The following is a 20,944-nucleotide window of genomic DNA, read 5'->3' as shown; positions in this document are numbered from 1 at the left end:
GTCAAGTTGATGACGTTAGACCAGCCCGGCCAATAAAGGCTCAGGGACTTCATTTTCCGGAACGCCGGCTGCAGAATCAGAAAGAAGGCGGCTAGTGTCTGAGGTGGCCGTGGGTGGCTTCTGAGTGTTCCTGCCCCTCGCCCGCTACCTTCCTTTGGTCCCCACCATGCCGATGTACCAGGTAAAGCCCTATCATGGAGGCAGCGCACCTCTGCGTGTAGAGCTTCCAACCTGCATGTACCGGCTCCCCAACGTGCACAGCAAGACCACCAGCCCCGCGACCGGCGCGGGCCACGTGCAGGTAGGAGCGTGCGGCCCCTGCCTGGTGCGCAGGCGCTGTTCGTGCCGCGCCGCACCCTGCCCTATCCCTGGTCCAGTCTAGCGCGCCGGCGCTGTCTGCGTAGCGTTCTGGTCCCTCCGTGGCTGGGTCCGACAGAATCCACCTAGATTAGTGTTGTCGTGGGGGTTCCCGATGCGATCGCCAGGCGCATAGAAAAGTCTACAACACAAAAATGCTCATTCCGAGGAGTTTTCAGAGCGATCCCCGGGTTAACATAACCCAGGTTGACGGTTTTAGTGCCCCATCCTTCCCACTTGAACTTTTCCACAAGAGGTCCCGACTTTTACTGTAGTTATGTGTTGGTTTTCGCGGTTAGGAAAACCTAACCTTAAGCTATATAAACTTGATGTACTGGAAACATAGTATGTGTTCTATTTCTGGCCTGCTGTACAAGATTTTGTTATAACGATAGTGATCGTGTTCCTTTACACTGTTTGGTCACTCCTTGCTTATTTATCTACCCAGCCCTCACTCATGGGCACTGGAATTTATAGACTAGCTAACATAAATAGTCTGTATAGGAATGGAATTTATGCCCCTGTAGGCAGGTTTGCCTTCCACTTTGTAAGTTCTTTTTCAAAGTGATTATACAGGTTTAAACTGTTACCAGCAGGATAATGGAGACATCCTAATGTAGTTTTAATTTGGATTTCTCCAATTTCTAAGTAAGTTGAGGTCCTTTTTCGTGTTTCCTAGCCGTGGGGGTGTGGGGCAGAAACAGTGCCTTTGTAGCCCAGGCTGTCCTTGAATTCTTGTAGCCAAAGATGATCTTGAGTTCTTCCTCCACTGGCCTCCACCTTCCCAAGTTAGAAGTGTGTGCCACCTTGCCTAACTCAAAATGATTATCTTACCATGTTTATCTCTATTGTTTGATCTCTTTTTCTAAAGACTTATTCAAATTTTTGTTTGGTGTCAAGTGACTGAGGTGACCATTAACATATCAAAGCAGACACTGGCCCTCAGGTCCACCTAGTATCCCTCAGTCTCTGGCCCCTATATAACTAAGCCACTTGGTTATGGCACTCTCTTGGCCAACCTCCCAGCTCAGTCTGGCACTGTTCACTCTGGACTCTCCCAGCAGTCTCTGCCTGTATTCTCCCTTTTATCTACAATAAACTTTACCCTCCAGCATACCTTAGGAGTTGTCATACCCTTCCTTTTACATTCTGTTTTTCCTCCCATTCAGTTCCTCCCCCCTTTCTTCATTCAGTTTTCTCTCTCTCTTTCTCTCTCCTCTTTTTTTTTTTTTTTTTTTTTGGAGGGGGTGTGTTTTGAGACAGGGTTTCTCTGTGTAGTCCTGGCTGTCCTGGAACTCACTATGTAGACCAGGCTGGCCTCGAACTCAGAAATCTGCCTGCCTTTGCCTCCCTTCATTCAGTTTCCTTCTGATTATCACAGCCCAGATTTCCATCAGATAGAAAATCTGGCATTTTGACAAATACGTAAATAGTGCTATTGTGGTCAATATTCCTGATCCTTGTCATCCTTTATTTTGCCTACACTGGAAGAGAAGTGGTTAATTCAAAACCTAGTGATATTAAGTTGCCTAGCTGCAGAACTATGAAAACAACAGCAGACACGGATCAGTGGTCCTTCAAGTAGACACTGTCATGGAGGCATGGCCAAATGCACCTTCAGCTGTACATTCCCAGGGAATAAAAAACAATCCTGAGTAGGACCATCACCTTTGTTGAAGCAGCAGAGTTTTCTTTTGTGCTGGAGATGGAATCCAGACCTTTGCATGTGTTCAATGAGAACTCTTCCAGGGAGCAACAGTTCCAGCTCTGGCTAGTTTGTTTCTTTGTTTGCTTGTTTTAAAAATGATTTTTTTTTTTTTTTTTTGGTTTGGTTTGGTTTGGTTTGGTTTGGTTTTTTTCAAGACAGAGTTTCTGTGTGTAGCCCTGGCTGTCCTGGAACTCACTCTGTAGACCAGGCTGGCCTCGAGCTCAGAAATCTGCCAGCCTCTGCCTCCCAAGTGCTGGAATTAAAGGCGTGCGCCACCACCGCCCAGCGATTTTTGTTTTAAAGAATTATTTTCATTTTTAATTTATGTGTGTGCATGTCAGCTCAGGTGTCTGAAGAGACCAGAGGTGTCAGATCCCCTGGAGCTGGAGTTTTAGGTGAATGTGAACCACTTCCTGAGGGTTCTGGGAATTGAACTTGGGTATCCAAGCAGTACCCTGAGCCATCCTTGCCCCTGCCCTGTCTAGTTTTTTAAGTCTGCCTTAACTTTCTTTAAAAGTTGATATATTATGTGGCTTTCCTGGAGAGACCTGAACAAATATCCATTTGCTTCAGGGTAGACCAAAGAAAGAGTTCTACCAAAAGTCTAGCTTGGTGAATCAGTGAACTTAATCAGGGTCACTTACAGGAATATGAGCAGTATTCAGACTGCTACACCACTATAGAAAGCACCTCCAGCAAATGTAAACTGCTTGTATATCCTCGGGGGAGGGTGTTCCAGCTCAGCCTCGTAAGCCCTCCAAGCCCCCCACTTCCAAAGAGAATGCTAATAGGCCCGATGTTATGAGGGTCCCATGGATAAGCAAAGCCATTCTGACTGTACAACAACAACAGCTATGTGATGCTGAGAGTTTCATGAACATTCAGATGACATGACACACATCCTGCTGCTATAGCAATTCCTCTAGCAGAGGATAACAACATGGATGGATAAGTAATTAGAGATCAGAGCCACACAAAGAATTGACTGTTTCTAAATACATAAAATGACACCAGTGGATCACAGCCCACTCTCAGCAAGGGACCAGCAAAGGACCAGCAGGCGAGCATGGTAGGTAGCAGTCAGGTAAATAGATCTTGAGTATTTCCCTGTTGCTCAGACCAGAAAACTACATCAGCTGGACTAGAACTCAGAAATCAGTCCCATTATATCCACAGTTCTTGCCTCAGACTTGCCTCAGGTATAAATATCCCGATTTACTAAGTAAAGATCACGCCTTGATAAGCATCTACTTGGCGTTGTTCCTTGTCTCTCCTAACCCGCTTGTTTTCACAGAATCTCGACTTCCCCAGTTCGTGAATCACCCACGGTATGAAGTGAAACTGCGGGCCGGTTTCCTTCAATTCAGAGCTTAAGAGCAGTTTTTGTTCTTTCAGGGAGCCTGGGTTTGGTTTTAAGCACCCATTGAAAAACTTACAACTGACTGTTTCCAGGATATCCAGTGCCCTTTTCTGACCCCTGGGCACAGTGTACACACCTACACAGACAAACATGCAGGCAAAACACCCATATACATAAAAATAAAAATAATTAAAAAAAATCTTGAGGTCCTTTTTCCCCTTTCTTTGTATAAATTATTTTCTATTGTCCTTGCTCCATCTGTCTGCTCATCAGACATACTCTTTGAAGGTATGTGGTTGAGACAGTGTCTCTCGTTAAGTCCATGCTAGCCTCAAACTTGCTATGCAACTTGCTTGCTATGATCCTCCTGCCACAACCTCCCAAATGTTAGAATTACAGGTATGTACCACTCTACATGGCTTAAACCAAGTATTTTTAATTAGCCTGTTATTGATAGTAAAGGATTCTGAGTACAATGAGAGGCCCATGTAGGAAGATCATGTGAGCTCAGAAGCCCACGGCCATCCTGGACAACACCTAGCAAAGATCCTCCCTTTATTTTAAAATAGTTGGGTTTTTTTGTTTTGTTTTGTTTTGTTTGTTTGTTTGTTTCAGGCGTGGTGGTGCACATCTGTAATCCCAGCACACTGAAAACTGAAACAGGATTGTGAGTTCCAGGCCACTTAAAGCTATACAGTCAAACTATATCTCAAAAAAGGGCAAAAAAGGGATAGAAGAGGGATAGTGTTTTGTTTTCATTTTACTTTCTTTTCTCATCTAACTTACCTGAAATAGGCAATCAACTCTTTTCTTTTCTTTCTTTTTTTTTTTTAAGATTTATTTTTTGTGAGTACACTGTAGCTGTCTCCTGACACATCAGAAGAGGGCATCAGATCCCATTACAGATGATTGTGAGCCATCATGTGGTTCCTGGGAATTGAAGTCAGGACCTCTGGAAGAGCAGTCAGTGCGCTTAACCACTGAGCCATCTCTCCAGACCTCAACTCTGTTTTAAGATTTATTTTTATTCATATTTATGTGTATGTGTACATGTCTGAGTGAATGCTGTGTGCTTCATAGTTTTAATTTTTTAAAAACCATTTATTTATTTTAGTGGGGAGGAGGTTGCCTACCATAGCATCCATGTAGAGGTCCGAGGACAACTTGTAGGAGTTCTCTCCTTTCATGTGTGTCTGGGTGATGGAACTAACTCATTGTCAGGACTGCTAGCAAAGCACCTTTTATATACTGATGGTGGAAATTCTGTGATAAACTAATTTGGTGATAAACTAACTTTAGGAAACATCCGAGCCATCTTTGCAAGCCCTTGAGTCTCGACAAGATGATATTTTAAAGCGCTTATATGAGTTGAAGGCAGCGGTTGATGGCCTTTCAAAGATGATTCACACCCCAGATGCAGACTTGGACGTAACCAACATCCTGCAAGCTGACGAGCCCACAACTTTAGCCACAAATGCATTGGACTTGAATTCTGTGCTTGGAAAGGTAAGAAACCAGATGCCTATGAGTGCCAGTGGCTTGGCTCTGTAGTTTTCAGAGGTGAAACAAAGTGCTTGTTTTCTTTATTTCTTCTCTAAATGATTGCACCTAGAGCTGCTGTGTGTGTGTGTGTGCTGTGTGTGTGGGGGGGTGTCATTCCTGTGGTCCCAGTGCTTGGGGGCTGGATTAAGAGGATCATGAGTTCTACGTTACAGGGAGAGCCTGTCTCAAAATATTAAATAAAATGATTACACATAGAGCTATAAGGCCTCTTGCTATGTGATGGGTGAACACAAAGAGATGAGAGGGAGGTCTACAGTCCCAGCATCCTGTTGTCTTAGTGTGTGTCAGCTACCTCTAAGCCCTGGGAGGAAAGTGTATCCTAGCTCATTCTAGATGCCACTAGATAGAGCAGAAGTGTCCCCTCTGTTTTTGAGAAAATGCCCTGCTACACAGATATAAAAATCTCACTTCCCCTGTTGAAGTTCACTGCAACAAGCCAGTTCCAGTCTTGTACTTCAAATGTACTTTGCTTAAGTTTGGTCTATCAAGAATAGGTTGTTGGGGGCTGGTGAGATGGCTCAGCGGGTAAAAGCACTGACTGCTCTTCCAGAGGTCCTGAGTTCAAATCCCAGCAACCACATGGTGGCTCTCAACAACCTTTGATGAAATCTGATGCCCTCTTCTTGTGCATCTGAAGACAGCTACAGTGTACTCATTTATAGTAATAAGTAAATATTTTTTAAAGAAAGAAAGAAGTAAAATAGGTTGTTGGGGCTGGAGAGACAGCAGTAGCTATCTTACTACTACAGAAAATAAATGTATCAGCTAGCATTTATGATTGAAGTTTATAGGTCTCAACTTACTTAGAGGACCAGTCCATATGCAAGGCTGTTCCATTTCTGCAAAAGTAGTGCTTGAAGCTGCAGTAGAGTAATCCAAGAAGTCGCATAAGGAATCTCTAAAATTCTGATAATATAATGCAAACACCTAAAGAGTGCAAGTGTTGCAGTGACTCGCCAGGGCTTGGTGCCTCTGCCTTGATCTGTCCTTTCTCCTACCTTCTCATCTGTCCTGCATATTTTCATGCACTGAGGAAGCAATCAAGACCTGACCTGACCCTGAGGAGGCCAGGGTCTCCAGGGTGAGTCAGGAAACATGCATAGCCAGGGTACTGACTGTCAGTGTGCTGGGAAGGCTGACATGGTATTGAGGGTGAAGTCAAGCCTCTGAACAAGGAGCCCACTCTCATGTGCCTTTATGTGTGTGTGCAGGCTCATGTGCACATGTATGCAAGTGCATTGTGAAGGCCAGAGAACAAACTGAGGCATTTTCTCAGGTGATACTGCTTTTTTCAGTTCTCTCAGACCTAGAGCTCACCAGCAACCAGCTGGCCAGATCTGCAAGGACTAGCCTTTGTCCACTTCCTCAGCTCTGGGATTACAAGCACGCTTTTTTCCTGGTTTTGAAGATTGAACTCAGGTCCTTATGTTTTAAGGCAAGCACTTTACAGACTGAGCTGTCTTCCCAGTTCTGGATTTTGTTGTTTTGAGATAGGTTCTCATGTTGCTCAGGCCAACCCCAGACTCACTTTATAGCTGATGTCTCAAACTCCTGATCCTCCTACCTGTTAGAAAGTGTTGATTTACAGGCTTGTGTCCGTCAGCACTTCCTACTGAGCTCAGTGACTAAAGTCACTGCTTGCCTCCCCTGGACTCAAGTTTCCCCAGCTGTCAAGTGGGATCACAGCAGCATCTTTAAGTGGGATTTAAGACTCAATTAGACCCTGGAAAGTTTGGGGGAGTAGCACCTGCTTCATTTGTGAACACAAGTGGCACTTTTGTTTCATGACAGTTTTCTGTGTTACCCTTGCTGACCCGGACCTCATCCACCTGCCTCTGCCTCCAGAGTGCTGAGAGTAAAGGTGTGTGCCATTTTACCTGGCCAGATGGCTCTTGTTGGCTTTAGCATTTTTGTCTCTCCCTCAGGATTATGGGGCGCTGAAAGACATCGTGATCAACGCAAACCCAGCCTCCCCACCACTGTCCCTGCTTGTGCTGCACAGACTGCTCTGTGAACGCTATAGGGTCCTGTCCACTGTGCACACACATTCGTCTGTCAAAAATGTACCTGAGAATCTTCTCAAGTGCTTCGGGGAGCAGGCTAGAAAACAGTCCCGCCACGAATATCAGCTGGGCTTCACTCTGATTTGGAAGAACGGTAAATGGTGGGATTGGGTTGAACTTATTTGGGCTGCAAAGTTGTGGGACCGTCCACAGCGCTGACTACAACCAATTGCTGTTTGGTGATAATCCTAGCCAGCTTGTGGGGCCACTGGAGAGGGAGGTAAGTCTGGGCACCAGATACCCTCGGTGCTTTGGAGAGAGTGGGGTTTCTCAATGAAACAGTTCCAGGGGAGCTGAGCCTTGGAGGAAGGAGTTCTCCTGTGCAACCTTGCAAGGCAAGGGAATAGTAGCTATCCCTCCACACTGGCCATATTTTTAAAACTCATTCAAAGAACACCACAATATCTTTCTGTTTGGCTTACAAAGGACAGCAGGGTATCATTGTCCCACAGAGAAATGCTTCTCCTGCCTGAGCTTCATACAGGTGGACACACATTAATGCCTGTCACCGATTCAGTGGTACCTTTCCTGTTTTCAGACAGTCTCTAAATTTACAACCTAAGCTAGCTTCAAACTCTGGCCTTTGGTTTTCTTGTCTCATCTTCTAAAAAAAAAAAAGAGAGAGAGAGAGAATTATGCACATGCACCTCTATGCTGGGCCATTCAGTGATAACTACCCTCAGCTTCATATCCAAAGTGATCCCTGCCCTGGGCAATCAATGGAACATCTAGTTTCTGGGCTGGAGCCTCCAAATTTAATGGCAAGGGGATGGAATTGATGGTACAAGTTCTGTCTAGCTTGATGCAAACCATTTTTTAAGCATACATTGTGTATGTGTGTGGTTGCATGGGGGCAAGTTGTATACGTTGTCCTGCAGAAGGTATACCTTCTGCTTATAAGCCCTGGGGTGGGGACTGAACTTAGGTCCTTTACCCACAAGAGTCATTTCACTGGGCCTTGATCATTTTTTGTTTTTGTTTTTCGAGACAGGATTTCTCTGTGTAGCCCTGGCTGTCCTGGAACTTACTCTGTAGACCAGGCCTGCCTCTGCCTCCCAAGTGCTGGGATTAAAGGCGTGCGCCACCACCGTCCGGCTTGATCACTTTTTTTAAGGGAGTAGGTTGCACTTAAAAGCCTGGTGTGGTGGCATGTGCCTTTAATCCCAGCACTTAGGAAGCAGAGGAAAGTGGATCCCTGAGTTCCAGACCAGTCTGAGCTATACAACAAGCTTCAGGGCAGCCAAGGAAACAGTTGCAACTCTGTCTCAGAAACAATAAAAATTTAAAAACTAAAGGGTTCAGCTGGGCAATGGTGGGGCAGGCCTTTGATCCCAGTTCTTGGGAGGCAGAGGCAGGTAGATCTCATGAGTTTGAGGCCAGCTTAGATTACTGAGGGAGTTCTAGGACAGCCAAGGTTACATGGGGAAACCTGTCTCAAAAAAAAAAAAAAAAACCAAGCAAACAGAAAACTTAAAGTCTCTTGAATATTACAGATGTTGGTCATGTTTTTGAAAATTATCTTGTTATCAGTTCATGAATGTGATGGGTTCCCTCTTCCACACAATACACACTGACTCTGTGGTGTTCTTTTCCTTTCCAGTGCCCAAGACCCAGATGAAGTTCAGTGTACAAACAATGTGCCCCATTGAAGGAGAAGGGAACATCGCACGTTTCCTGTTCTCTCTATTCGGCCAGAAGCATAACGCTGTCAGCCTAACCCTCATTGACAGCTGGGTGGATATCGCCATGTTTCAGCTGAAAGAAGGGAGCAGTAAGGAAAAAGCAGCTGTGTTCCGCTCTATGAACTCCGCTTTGGGGAAAAGCCCGTGGCTGGTTGGGAATGAGCTCACTGTGGCAGATGTGGTGCTGTGGTCCGTGCTCCAGCAGACTGGGGGCAGCAGTGGGGCAGCACCCACCAATGTGCAGCGGTGGCTTAAGTCCTGTGAGAACCTGGCTCCCTTCAGCACTGCCCTCCAGCTCCTTAAGTGAATTCGAGCAGCTTGTCTTGCAGGGTTCAACGGAAGAATGGTACGGCTTCCAGTCTGTTGTCAGAAAGGGACTTGTCCAATTGTCAGGCATCAATAAAAGTACCATATGATCTATGGATGTTATTTTATTTTATTTAAAGTCAGTAAAACCAAGTGCAATGCACTAAGATGACTGCCAACCAGGGGCAGGTACTTTATGGCATCAGAGATTGCTGTCTGAGAATTTCAGATGGTTTGGGGAGTTGAGGCTCTAAGAAGGAAATGGGCCATGGGAGACTACACAAAATAAAGATATAAGATCACTTGAGGGCAAGCTGCAGGATGCCAAGTGGAAAGAAAACAGAAGGGCTGGGGAGAGTGCACTGTGCTAAGAAGCAGAACTCTGACCTTCCAGGCAGTGCACAGCCCACAGAAGTTTTGAGCCAAGGAGTGATCAAGTGTCTCTGGTAACTGGCCGCCGGCAGTGTGAAGGGACCAGGGAAGACTTGCTGCTGTCACAGCAACAGCAGCCAGGCTGGCATACATCCTGGGGACAAGCAGTTGTGGGGGAGGGAGTACTGCTTTCTGTACTACAACCTTCAGGAAGACAGGATGGTCACTAGGCAGAGCTTAAAGAGTGGTATCTTACCTTAAGATTCAGGGGTCGGCAGTAACATTTAAGTAGGAAATTCAGGAATCAAAACTTGGGGAAGGTGGGAGGGAGAGGCTTAATTTAGCCCAGTCTTGGGTCAAGAAAAGGTTCCTTAAGAAAAAGGAAGCTGGAGTCCTTTTATATCTTTACACAGGTTTGCTCAGTACAATTGGGAGTCACACCTGTCCTCACTAAGGGTTGAAAATTTACATTCCTACTGACTGTAATGTAAGTCCACTGTTAAACATGGTTTACAGCATGGTTCAGGCCACAGAGGTAGGCCCCATTTTCCCTCTGTCCTGAGAAAGGAGGCTTAGTTGCTTCTTTAGTTCTTCAATTTCCTTCTCTTGCTCTATTATCTTCATCTGCAATGTGAGATTAACCTGGAAAGAAAGCGTTTTAGACTCCATTAAAATGTTCTGGCCTTTGAAGTGTTCAGACATCTGGCCTTAGGAGAGGGCCAGAGAATGCTATCAGAGGCTCATAGTACATTCCTTTGCTGACCTGGAGACTACAGCTGGAAAGCCTGACATGCACTGTTAGATGTTCCATTGATTGCTGGGCCTGAACAGCAGCTGTTACAGTCACCCCTGCAAGGCTCAAGTGTCAAGTTGCCACAGAGCACCAACTACAATTAAGTGATACTCTTCATCCCACTCCATTAACAAAGATTATGTCTGTAGTTCATTGGGCATCTTCCTTCAAAGTCTGTCAGTCCTTGATGGTGTTACATCTGTTAACTCACAAGGCATTAACTTGGAACTTCACTTGAAACCCAGGCCAAGCTAGCTGGATCATGATCTTCCAAGGATCTGCTACTTCCCACCTCCCATCTCACCACCACTAGGATTACAGGTACAAGACCACCAAACTTGACTATTTCAATTTTTTTTGTTTTGTTTTTTAATTTAGAAATTAGATCTTAACATTTACATATTTTTGTGTATGGGTGTGTATGTGTACTAGGATGCACTTGGCTGTCAGAAGAGATTTGCCAGTCTATCCTTATGTTCACTATGTGTGTCTGAGGATTGGACTGATGATCACACTTGACAGTCAGGGCCCTTAATTGCTGAACTGTTTTTCCAACATTGATGTTTCTGAGGCAAGCAGCTTTCTTAACTACCTCCCTAGCTCCCAGCTTATCTTTCAAATAATCAATATAAATGGTTCATAAGCTAGTGCCAATAATAATTACTTCTGGGATCCATAAAGTGGAAAACTACCACTTGTCCTTCCAGAATTTGTCAGTTGGTTGGGGATTAGAGAGGAGAGGGCCAGAGAATGCTATCAGAGGCTCATAGTACATTCCTTTGCTGACCTGGAGACTACAGCTGGAAAGCCTGACATGCACTGCTCAGTATTCAGATATTGAGCATGACCTGTGGATCCTGCTCTAATGCAGATTCCTGGCTGCTGCTAGCTGCTGGTCTAGAGACCATATTTCCAGTAGCAAAGAACTGGCATCTAGGACCAGCCTAGTGCCCATAGGCCACTGTGACTGCATGAGGTAGCTATGAATGTGGCCCAACACAGAATTGTAACCTAGTTAAAACATGATGTATACATGTATACATTTACCTACACACATACACATTTGTAACTTGGTTCCATGGTTATCATGCACATGAATTTCTGCTGGCCAGCCTCAATAAAGAATGTATTTTGGTTGTGAGCCTAGCCTTTAACGGCTGAGCCATCTCTCCAGCCCAAGAATGTATTTTGAATCAACCTGTAATGAAAACTTAGGTTTCTAGAGCAGGAAAAGAATGAATCACCTACTATTTCAACATGCAGAGGAGACGGTATCTTGGCACCATAGCCATATGGCAGGAAAAAGCCAGCTTCAGAAAGTGGCATGCTGAAAGCTAAACAGAGGCTGGGCCTACCACTACTGTCCATTCCTGCTTAGAATCACTGCCCTTTTACTAAGTACATTAGAACAGTTATCTAGGGAAATCCATGGTGAGGAGAGGGAAGAAAAACAACAAAGAAAAACACACAAGAAACCTATGGCCCAGACTAAATTTAGAACAGTGGTTTGCAGTGTGCACCTGCTTCTGTGGACTATAGATATGCCTATGGGTTCTGTATCAATTCAGTACTTGACAACTCAGACAACTAAGTATAGCTTTAACTATTCTGTTCCCATACACTTCAAAACTCATAGTTGTGAAATGCATTCACAACTAACACAAATTCAAATTTTAAGCTTAATATTTTCCTCAGCATGAAAAGAAAAAAATGCTAGACTTCTCTGGCTACTGTGAAACAAAGATGCTGGTTTGAGGATCTGTACTTAGAATTACTTTGAAGACATACTGGTTGTGAAATAGTCTGTCCCTAGTACAGGGCAGGGTTTCATTTTTATTATTAAGTGTGTTTATGGTTAGGAGGAAGTACACATGTTCTGGACCATATATAGGGATCAGAGGACAAGGTTTTGTGGGGTGGTCTGTTCTCTGTCTTTTCATGGGTTCTGCAGAATCCAATTTGGGGTGTGGTTTGTCTGCCAAGTGCCTTTAACTACTGAGCCATCTCACCCCCACAGGGAGGCTTCTGCCAAGGAATTTCTAACATACAAAACAGCCTGAGAGCTAAGGGTAAATAGAGAAGACTCAAGAGCTAGACAGCTAGATTTCTAAATTACATTGAATATAATGCGCTTAGTAGGAACAGTATTTGTCACTGTGTGACAAATTATTAACTTAAATCTTTACTTCCTTATCTGTGAAAGGGAGATTAGCAATGTCAAACTCAGAGTTGTGAGCCGACTGAAAGACAAGCTTATTGAAAGCTCTGGGAGTTGATGGTTCAAGCCTGCAACCACAGCACTCAAGAGGCATAACAGGGCATGTGTGCACTTTGTTCACACACACAATTAATACAATAAAAATATTTTTTAAAATTAATAAACCTGTCAGGGATAGATAGATAGACAGACTGACTGACTCTTGGGATCATACCTATCCCAAAGTAAATATTTAGTAACTAAAAAAAAAAGAAAATGCTACATACATTTCCAGTTGTTTGAAAAAGTTCGCTCTGCAGCAGCTGAAGAGCTGATGGTCTCTGTGACGCATTCCTCCCAGTTAGGAGCTGTATATACTTGGCTTGCACTGGACACCTTTTACTGAGGGATTCAGGTATCCGACCAGTCCGTATGCCTGTTAAGACTGTTACTCGCTCCATTTCTGTCCCAAATGGCTGGAAGAGCTCAAGCAGGATCACACCCAAGCTATACATATCTGACTGCGGAGGAGGGAAACAGGCATGCAAAAGTGTGTTATAAAGTTAGGAGGACACCTCTAACAGTACATCCTCTCAAGTAAGGATGTCACAAAGAAGGCCTTACAGCATCCCCAAAGAAGGGTGTACACAAGGCTGGAAGATAGTGATCAGATGAAGGGCAGGAGTATTTCCCAAAAGATGACAGTCACTGCCCTATACAACAAGGACATCGTCCCACCACCCCAACATAATCCAGGCCTGACAGAATGACCCAGGCAAAATGACTAAACTCCTGTATCAGCAATAGTAGACTGTCACTAGGTCCTACTAAGGCTATTCATAATAATAGAGTGTGTGCGCACTTGCACTAAAAGAAGCAAAAAGAGGGCATCAGATTCCTTGGAACTGGAATTCCAAGTGAGCAGCCTGATATGGGTGTTGGGAACCAAACTCTGGTCTTCTGAAAGAAGCCACTGAGCCAGCTGGCCAGCCTTATGCATTTTTGTCACCATGCAGAAAACTGTCCTACTGTCCCTAATGGGAGCTTACTAGGAAGATAGGCTCCTAAGGGCAGCAATAAGTTTTCCTGGCAACTCTTTTCCAGTCACTAAAAACCAAAGTGAAATGGTTCATCAGAAAGATCACTGTCTAGGCTGCTATAGTGAAAAAGGATTTATTTCAAGAACCAGAACTAGTAGCCCATTCTGCAATCCCAGCAGTTAGGGGGTTGGGGTGGGAGGATCATGAATCGGAAGCTAGGCAGGGCCATACAGATCCTATCTTATAAAATTAAAAAGGAGCTTGGAGCACACTGCAGTGCTAGAGCACTTGACCTGCATATGCAAGGCATGGTCTCAATCCTCAGCACTACAAAAAACAAAACCCAGCAAAGTACTAGAGGAAAAAGTAAAATGCTTTAAAAATTAAAAATAAAACTGAAAAGACTATTTTAACATTTTTCAAGGAATTAAGAGGGTTAAAACCTTATAGTATCTGTATTCTCTTTCAAGAAGAGTCTATGGCACACTTCCCTGTTCCATATGTTTACCTAAGTTTGCAGTCAGAAAGAATGGCTGAAGAGACCTCCATCAAGTCTAGCTTCCTGACACGAACGGCGACATTTTAAAGGGGAGGCTGACTTTACCATTTAGTGACAGCCGTGGAATTTGCAATAGTCACACAGCCTAAAGGGCAACACACGCGCAGCTGACTCAAAAGGAATCTTCTTTTGATTTTCATCGTGTGTGTGTGTGTGTGTGTGTGTGTGTGTGTGTGTGTGTGTGTGTGTATGCTCTCTGCCAAGCCAGCTCTCTAGCCTGGGGAATGTTCTTGCTGATTTGTCCTACAAATCACCTGTAGGACTCAGCTATGGCAGGAACACCTCTGCCACAGAACTGCACGTATGGTTCTACTCGTTCTAATCCCTTGACAAATCGCGGAATGGGGGAAAACAAACAGTACCTTGGCATCATACTCGGATCCTTCCAATTGCTCAGGTGACGCGTAGAGACAAGTCCCCACTCTGGATGTGTGTGTTGGTGTTCCTGTGATTGAAAAGGCCATTAAACAACTTACTGTGATATGAGCAGACCTCTGCAGCTCCTGAAGGAACAGCTGCCTATTGGCCTCATCTGAGCCTTGCTTAGGAAAACTTTTAAGATTCTCAGTATGTAAAGACATGTTCAACTCTGTCTCTTTTTATTTTTAAATGCAAATATAAAGAAAATAAGTGAACAAATAAATCCTTACCTTTCCCATTTCTGTTGGTCCAATCTGCATTCTTCTGGATGATGTCTGCACAGGCCAGACCAAAGTCTCCTATTTTTACTTGCTGATCAGGGCCATGAAGAAAAATATTTCTAGGCTACAAATAAGAAGAGACAGCAACTCAGTTTTCTTAAAACTTAAGTGTTGTTGAGTGCCAGGCATAGGGGCTTACACCTGTAATGCCACAACTGGGAGGCAGAGGCAGAAGGATCACTGTGACTGTGCAGCCAGTTAGGTTTACATGGTTGAGTCCTAGGTATCAAGGACTATACAACAAAAGTCCTATCTCAAACAAACGGAAAGCTGCTGGGCTAGGGGGCAGTGCAGCGAGGAAGTGTCGGTTGTGCAAGCATACAGAGTTCATGTCTCTAACAGTCAGGTAAAAAGCGGGGTGTGGCCCAGGAGTGCCTGTAACCCTAACATCATATGGAAAAAACAGGAGGATCACTGGGCCTGCTGGTTATCAGCCTCCTAGCTCCAGGTTCAGTGATAGACACGGCATCAAGAGAATAAGGGAGAGATTGATAGAGTAGCTCATCCAAAATCCTTCTTTGGCTGACACACACACACACCACATACACATATATACATGCACACACACACACACAACACATCACACACACACACAGCATGCTACACATACACTCAAATACCAAACTAAAAAAGTTGCTGAGTGTTGGCCACTGAGGAACAAGTTTTAATTTCAGAAATTAAAATTTAGAAGACGTAGAAGATGTAGTTCAGCTGGCAGAGTACTTCCCTAGCATGAACTCAGCACTGTGTTCTCACTCCAGCAATGCATAAAGGTAGCACATATATGCAATCCAGCACTAGAGAGGTGGTAGTAAGATCAGAAGTTCAAGATCATCCTCAGCTACATAGCAAGTTTGAAGCAAGCCAGAGCTGAAGGAGACTGTTTCAAATAACAGCAACAACATTACCATGTAACTAGGAGAAAAGATTTTACTAAAATTAAAGCAAACATTAAAAGTTGCAATGTTACATTAAATGTAATTCACTTTTATGTTAATATATGTTCTACTCTGTTTTGGTCCTAAGAGTTTTGTGTTTTAAAAATAGTGTGTGGGGGGCTGGAGAGATGGCTCAGCAGTTAAGAGTACTGACTGCTCTTCCACAGGTCCTAATTTCAATTCCTAGCAACCACACGGTAGCTCACAACCATCTGTAAAGGAATTCGATACCTTCTTCTGGTGTGCTTGAAGACAGCTACAGGGTATTTATCAACATAAAAGTTATATTTTTTTAAATGTGTGTGCACACATGGCATGGCATGAGGAAGGAGGTCAGCAGGACAACCTGTAGGAGTCCCACTGTGTGGGATCACAGGATAGAGTTCAGGTGGTCATGCTTGGTGTTAGGCATGGCCATCTCACAGGCCCTATTAGATTTAATTACAGTTGACGTATAAGGGAAAAGAAATGACTTTAGCTATAAGGCTCCAGTTTGGGTGTAAAAGCTGAGAAACATTACTTGCATTTGGCACTATACAATGAAGGAACAAAGTCTCGGGCTGGCTCCAGCATAGAAATGGATTCAGTGCACACCTTTAATTCCAGCATTTGGGAGGCAAAAGCTGGTGGATCTCTGCATTTGAGACCAGCCTGATCTTCAGAGAATTCTAGGACAGCTTGGACTACAGAGAAAGCCTGTCTCAAAAAACAAAACAAAACAAAACAAAACAAACTAAAAACCCTGAAAAGGATTCTGTTGACAAACACAGTTCTAGAACAGTTCTAGAACTGAGCCAAAGGGATCATCATCGTAAGAGAGGAAACTGACCAATTCCATAGCAGCCTTCCTCACCTGTAAGCCTTTGCTCTAAAGCCGTTCTCATGGGAAACATAACCAAGAGGGGAAGCAGAGACCTAGTGGCTGACAGTGCCATGTTGCTGGAGGAGAGCCTGGCCACGACACTGCACTCTAAACTTTATGAGGCCATCATCAAGGAAGACTGTAACACCATCAAGACACTTCTCAGAAACCACCCTGTCAACCAGCCCCTGACCATCCTGGCCAGCTCCACCAGCTCCAGACTACTGAGCCAGGTACTCCCCAATCTCTCAGTCACATTAAAGAAACAACAGAGAGGGAAGTGGTGGCACACCCTTTAATTCCAGTACTCTGGAGGACTTCACAAAACACAGGGCTCCGCAGACCATCACCCAGGTCCAGTATATCTACCCTAGCCTGCAACTCCTCCTTCCACTCACCACACACAAAGGATGGATGGAACACATCTTGTATGGCTAGAAGAAGAGTAACATCCTCCTCTCAGAACACACCCACAGCAGCGCTGCCATGTAGGTGAATTATTTTTCACGTCCTATACATACCTTCGTAGAGTTTCGGTTTGTTTATTTGTCTGAGGCTGGGCTTACTCAATAGTCCAGGCTGGCCTAGAACTCACTATGTTACCTGAGCTGGCCTAAAGCATGCAATAATCCTTCTGTCTCCACCTTCCAAGTGCTGGAATTACATGTATGAGTAGCTGATCATTGCTTTTGTAATTAACTTTCTCTCTTTTCTTTTCCAAAAAAAAAAAGTGATCCCCTCCTTTGTCTCACTTGACTGCCATCTTGCAGACGTGGTGTATTTTAAGAACTAGTATAATCAGGTCTGCTAATCACAGTAAGAACACAGTATCTTTGAATCCTTGGAAACCCACATTTTATAGCTGAAAATGGCTTTGGCAAGACCTAAAAAAAATGTAACATGTACTTGCTATTCAACTTGTGAGTTCATTTAAGGACTAAAGGATTTCACATGCTCCTGACTCTACAGCCAGAGAAGGTCCGTATTCCCGACTCTCCTCCACCTCCACCTCCCAGAAGCTAGGATTATTTACAGGTGTGCACTAACACGCCCAGTTCTAAAACACAAAGTCTATCATTGAAATCCTCCAGTTAAGGGTCATTTAAACACAAGAAGAAAAGCTTTAGCCAGGGATGGTGACACATGCCTAAGGCGGCAGAGGCAGGTGGATCTGTCTGTGAGTTCCGGGGCCTGTCTACATAGGGAAACTTTCTCCAAAAAACAAAACAAAACACATCATCTCAATGCAAGAACTGAAGCAAAGCCAAACCAATGCTAAAGTCCTCAGACTGTGGACCAGTGAGCCGAGCTGTAACCATGTCTGTAATGCACTGTGGTTTCCCTGCAGCAGACACAGCCTATCTTCCCCATCCATCTGGCCGTCGAATACCGCAAGCCACAAAGTTTGCTTTGCTTGTTACAACACGGTGCTGACCCAGAAGTAAGGTAAGTCACCTTAGCATGCTGTCTGGCCTAAGTAAGGAGGTGCGTATGTGTGTGTGTGTGCTATGTGACTCAGATGATGTGTCCCAGTCTACATACAGATTATATTCAGATGAAACTTACTTTGCTGATAATGTGGGAACTAATACAAGAATGGTAACCAGCCAGCTAAAGAACTCACACAAAATAATGGCTCAGCTGTAGAAAACACAGAAAGTCAGGACAACAGCACTCAGGAAATCTGACAATATGAGGGTGGGGGGGACCAAATAGATGGTGGGCTTTCTTATTTATTACTCTCCAGTGCACCATTTTGCTTCATCAAAGAAAAATTCATCTTGCTCACACTCTTACTGCTGATTTTATAACACTATCAGACAAATCCACCTAATCAATCTTGGCTTGCACCTCTTCTGGCACTTCTAGCTCCAGTTTGATCAATCCTCTCCATAGCTGCCTGTCGCAGCCTGAGCTCTCAACTCACCCCATCTTTTAGAGGTCCCTCAAAGCCAATTTCCTACACTAGAAATTACATCTGGTCCCTGGGTGAGCAAGGTTCTGCACCTCTCCAGAATTCTGCCCACATTCAGCACTCATTTAGTTCTTTATCCTGCCTACTTTCCTTCAGGCTGAGACACACTGCTGTTTCTCCAAATACCAGCCTTAGGCCCTCACACACACAGCTAACTCTGGGTAAACTGAAAACCAGCTCCTAATGCCAGGGAAGCAGTCAAATTCTCATGATAAACCCTTCCCTTTCTCTGGCACTACAAAGACATTTTGGAGGAAATCCTAGTATGAAGGCCAACTCATCCCACATGGTTTAGAGCAGGGCCTGAAGAGGAACAGGCTTCAGTGACTTGAGAAAAATGCAGGTATCCAGATTCAAGTCCTACATCTACCCTCCTACACTTATAAGTGAATACGTCATGGAGAAGACAAACAAAGCCAGGAAACTGAGTGAATTCAAGTTCTGGCCCTTCAGTGTTTACTTCTAGGATATTCATAGCTCATACCAAAGTCCTACATTTTTTTACTGAATAACCAGTGAACCAGTACAGAGTCATGCACAATGCTGCGGATACAGAAACAACCAAGGGACAGCCTTTAAGGGGCTAAAGTCCCAGAAGAAGCAACCAAGCTTAAACAGGATTCTCTAAGAACCTAGGCTCCACTCAGCAGGACTTAAAAAAACCCTAAGACATAGCAACACAGATTGCCAATACTTCTTTTACATAAGGAGGAGGGACTTAGGGAGGTACTGAGTTAGTAAAGTGTCTGCCATCCAAACAAAGACTTGAGTCCAGCATAATGTAAAAGCTGGGTGTGGGAGTACATGTTTATAACCTGGTGCTGGGGGGCCGGAGGGATAGGGAGGACCAGACAGATTGAGGGAGCACACTTGATGGCCAGTTTCAGATTCAGTCGAGACATTGTCACAGAATAAGGTGGAGAGCAACAAGAGATACAGTTATCATTGTCCTCAGGCCTTCAGATGGACCTTGTACTCTCCTACCTTGTACTCTCCCACCCCAGAGAGAGAGAGAGAGAGAGAGAGAGAGAGAGAGAGAGAGAGAGAGAGAGAGAGAGAGAGAGAGAGAGAGAGAGAGAGAGAGAGAGGTGGAGAGGTGGAGAGGTGGAGAGGTGGAGAGATGGGCAGACAGGGATTGGGGGGCACGGGGACGGGACCAGCAGGTGTTACCTGCAGTCAGGGTTGCCTTCCTGAGCATTAATTCTTTACCATCCCTCAGTGAGGTGTACCTGGCTTAACATGTGGTAAATGCCTTCCAGGGACGTCCAAGGCCTCACTACTCTTCACCTAATGCTGCTGAACTGGCCAGTCACTTCTACCACTTGGACCAAACCCAGCACTCGGCTCCAAAAGATCCTGACAGATATTCAGAACAACGCTGTCTTGTGTCTGCGAATTTTGTGTGACCATGGAGCTCAAGTTAATGCCCGGGTAGACAATAGCAACAAACATTCGCCCCTCCACCTGGCCATAACATATGGGACCTATCCAGTTCTCTCCTTTTTGGCCCAAAATGGTGCCCAGGTCAATGCTATTAATGAATCTAGCATGACACCCCTCCACATGGCTGCAGACATACTGAACAAAAACATGATAGAGACACTCATTGCCTGTGGGGCCAATGTGAACTGTGCCATCTCATCTACTGGAAACACAGCTCTGAAGCTGGCAGTATGTACTGCATCGAGCAAAGCCGGGCGACTGCTGGCGGCAGGGGTGGGCTGCATCCGTCTGCTGCTAAATCATGGAGCCCAGGTCAATGCCCAAGACTGTGAAGGCCAGACAGCTCTGCATGAGGCATGCTTTGGAGGTAGAGAAGTGATCATCAATCTCTTGCTGGAATTTGAGGCAAACGTTAACATTTTAACAAGAAATGGGGAATCTCCGATTTATATGTACCTTCAGCGCAGTTCCAACATCAGGGATGCAACGCTTCTGGCCAGGCTGCTTTATCGAACTTATCCTTTAAGACTGAGCAATAAACAAGGGATTCTACCGGCAGGAATCATGCTGCCGGAATTCCACCTCCTAAGGGAAAGCCTAATAAAGTTATCAAAAAAACCTTTAACCCTAGAGGCCATCTGTAAGAGAAACATCAGAAATGTTTTTGGGGAGAAGTACAAACTCCAGCTCAAGAAGCTTCTCCCTGCGCAGCTCTGGAGCGCCATATATGGCACTTATGACTTCACCTACCTGTTGAAATGAGAACCCATGTCCTCGATGCTAGACCACCTCACAACTCAAACTATTTTTTCTGGCTAGACAGATACCAAAAACCACTTGGACTTCACTTCACACTGCAACGCACAAACTACTGGGCCTTAATCCCTCCAAAAAATTAAAGTGACTTGCACATTAACTCTCATGGTCTTCTAAAGTTTCATTTAGATACTTTTTTCCCATGATTTAATTCTGGCCTGAAAAGTGGGTGAATTGCTTTAAGATGTGTCAGCCAAACAGAATACATT

The 20,944-nt window shown here is 44.6% G+C and overlaps 3 protein-coding genes across 4 annotated transcripts in view; 2 read left to right on the top strand and 1 right to left on the bottom strand.

The window, feature by feature from the left end:
* The first annotated feature begins 42 nt into the window (after positions 1-42).
* Positions 43-9,153, top strand: Aimp2 (aminoacyl tRNA synthetase complex interacting multifunctional protein 2). Of its 2 annotated transcripts, none has more exons than XM_031338650.1 (4): positions 43-301; positions 4,725-4,931; positions 6,914-7,145; positions 8,652-9,153. In XM_031338650.1, the coding sequence occupies exons 1-4, from the start codon at positions 167-169 to the stop codon at positions 9,038-9,040; spliced, it is 963 nt and encodes a 320-aa protein (XP_031194510.1). In that variant the 5' UTR covers positions 43-166; the 3' UTR covers positions 9,041-9,153. The 2 variants fall into 2 exon arrangements, with proteins under 2 accessions (XP_031194510.1, XP_031194511.1); XM_031338651.1 differs by having other exon boundaries at positions 49-181.
* The window catches only part of Eif2ak1 (eukaryotic translation initiation factor 2 alpha kinase 1), a 38,771-nt gene continuing 26,976 nt past the window's right edge, over positions 9,150-20,944 (bottom strand). Inside the window, exons 12-15 of the mRNA XM_031338648.1 lie at positions 14,651-14,765; positions 14,363-14,445; positions 12,689-12,922; positions 9,150-10,053 (exon numbers count right to left, since the gene is read on the bottom strand). Coding sequence (XP_031194508.1) covers positions 9,934-10,053; positions 12,689-12,922; positions 14,363-14,445; positions 14,651-14,765 — 552 coding nt within the window. The 3' untranslated portion in view covers positions 9,150-9,933. The remainder of the gene's footprint in view (positions 10,054-12,688; positions 12,923-14,362; positions 14,446-14,650; positions 14,766-20,944) is intronic.
* On the top strand, positions 16,389-20,841 carry Ankrd61 (ankyrin repeat domain 61). Its single transcript, XM_031338649.1, has 3 exons — positions 16,389-16,734; positions 17,850-17,947; positions 19,736-20,841. Exons 1-3 carry the CDS (start codon positions 16,522-16,524, stop codon positions 20,679-20,681), a joined length of 1,257 nt encoding a protein of 418 aa, XP_031194509.1. The 5' UTR covers positions 16,389-16,521; the 3' UTR covers positions 20,682-20,841.

This window comes from Mastomys coucha, unplaced genomic scaffold, assembly GCF_008632895.1.
Source record: "Mastomys coucha isolate ucsf_1 unplaced genomic scaffold, UCSF_Mcou_1 pScaffold22, whole genome shotgun sequence".
In the NCBI taxonomy this organism is placed as follows: Eukaryota; Metazoa; Chordata; class Mammalia; order Rodentia; family Muridae; genus Mastomys; species Mastomys coucha.
Note: the sequence above shows the minus strand (reverse complement) of the source record. Positions and strands in the feature narration are given on the sequence as shown.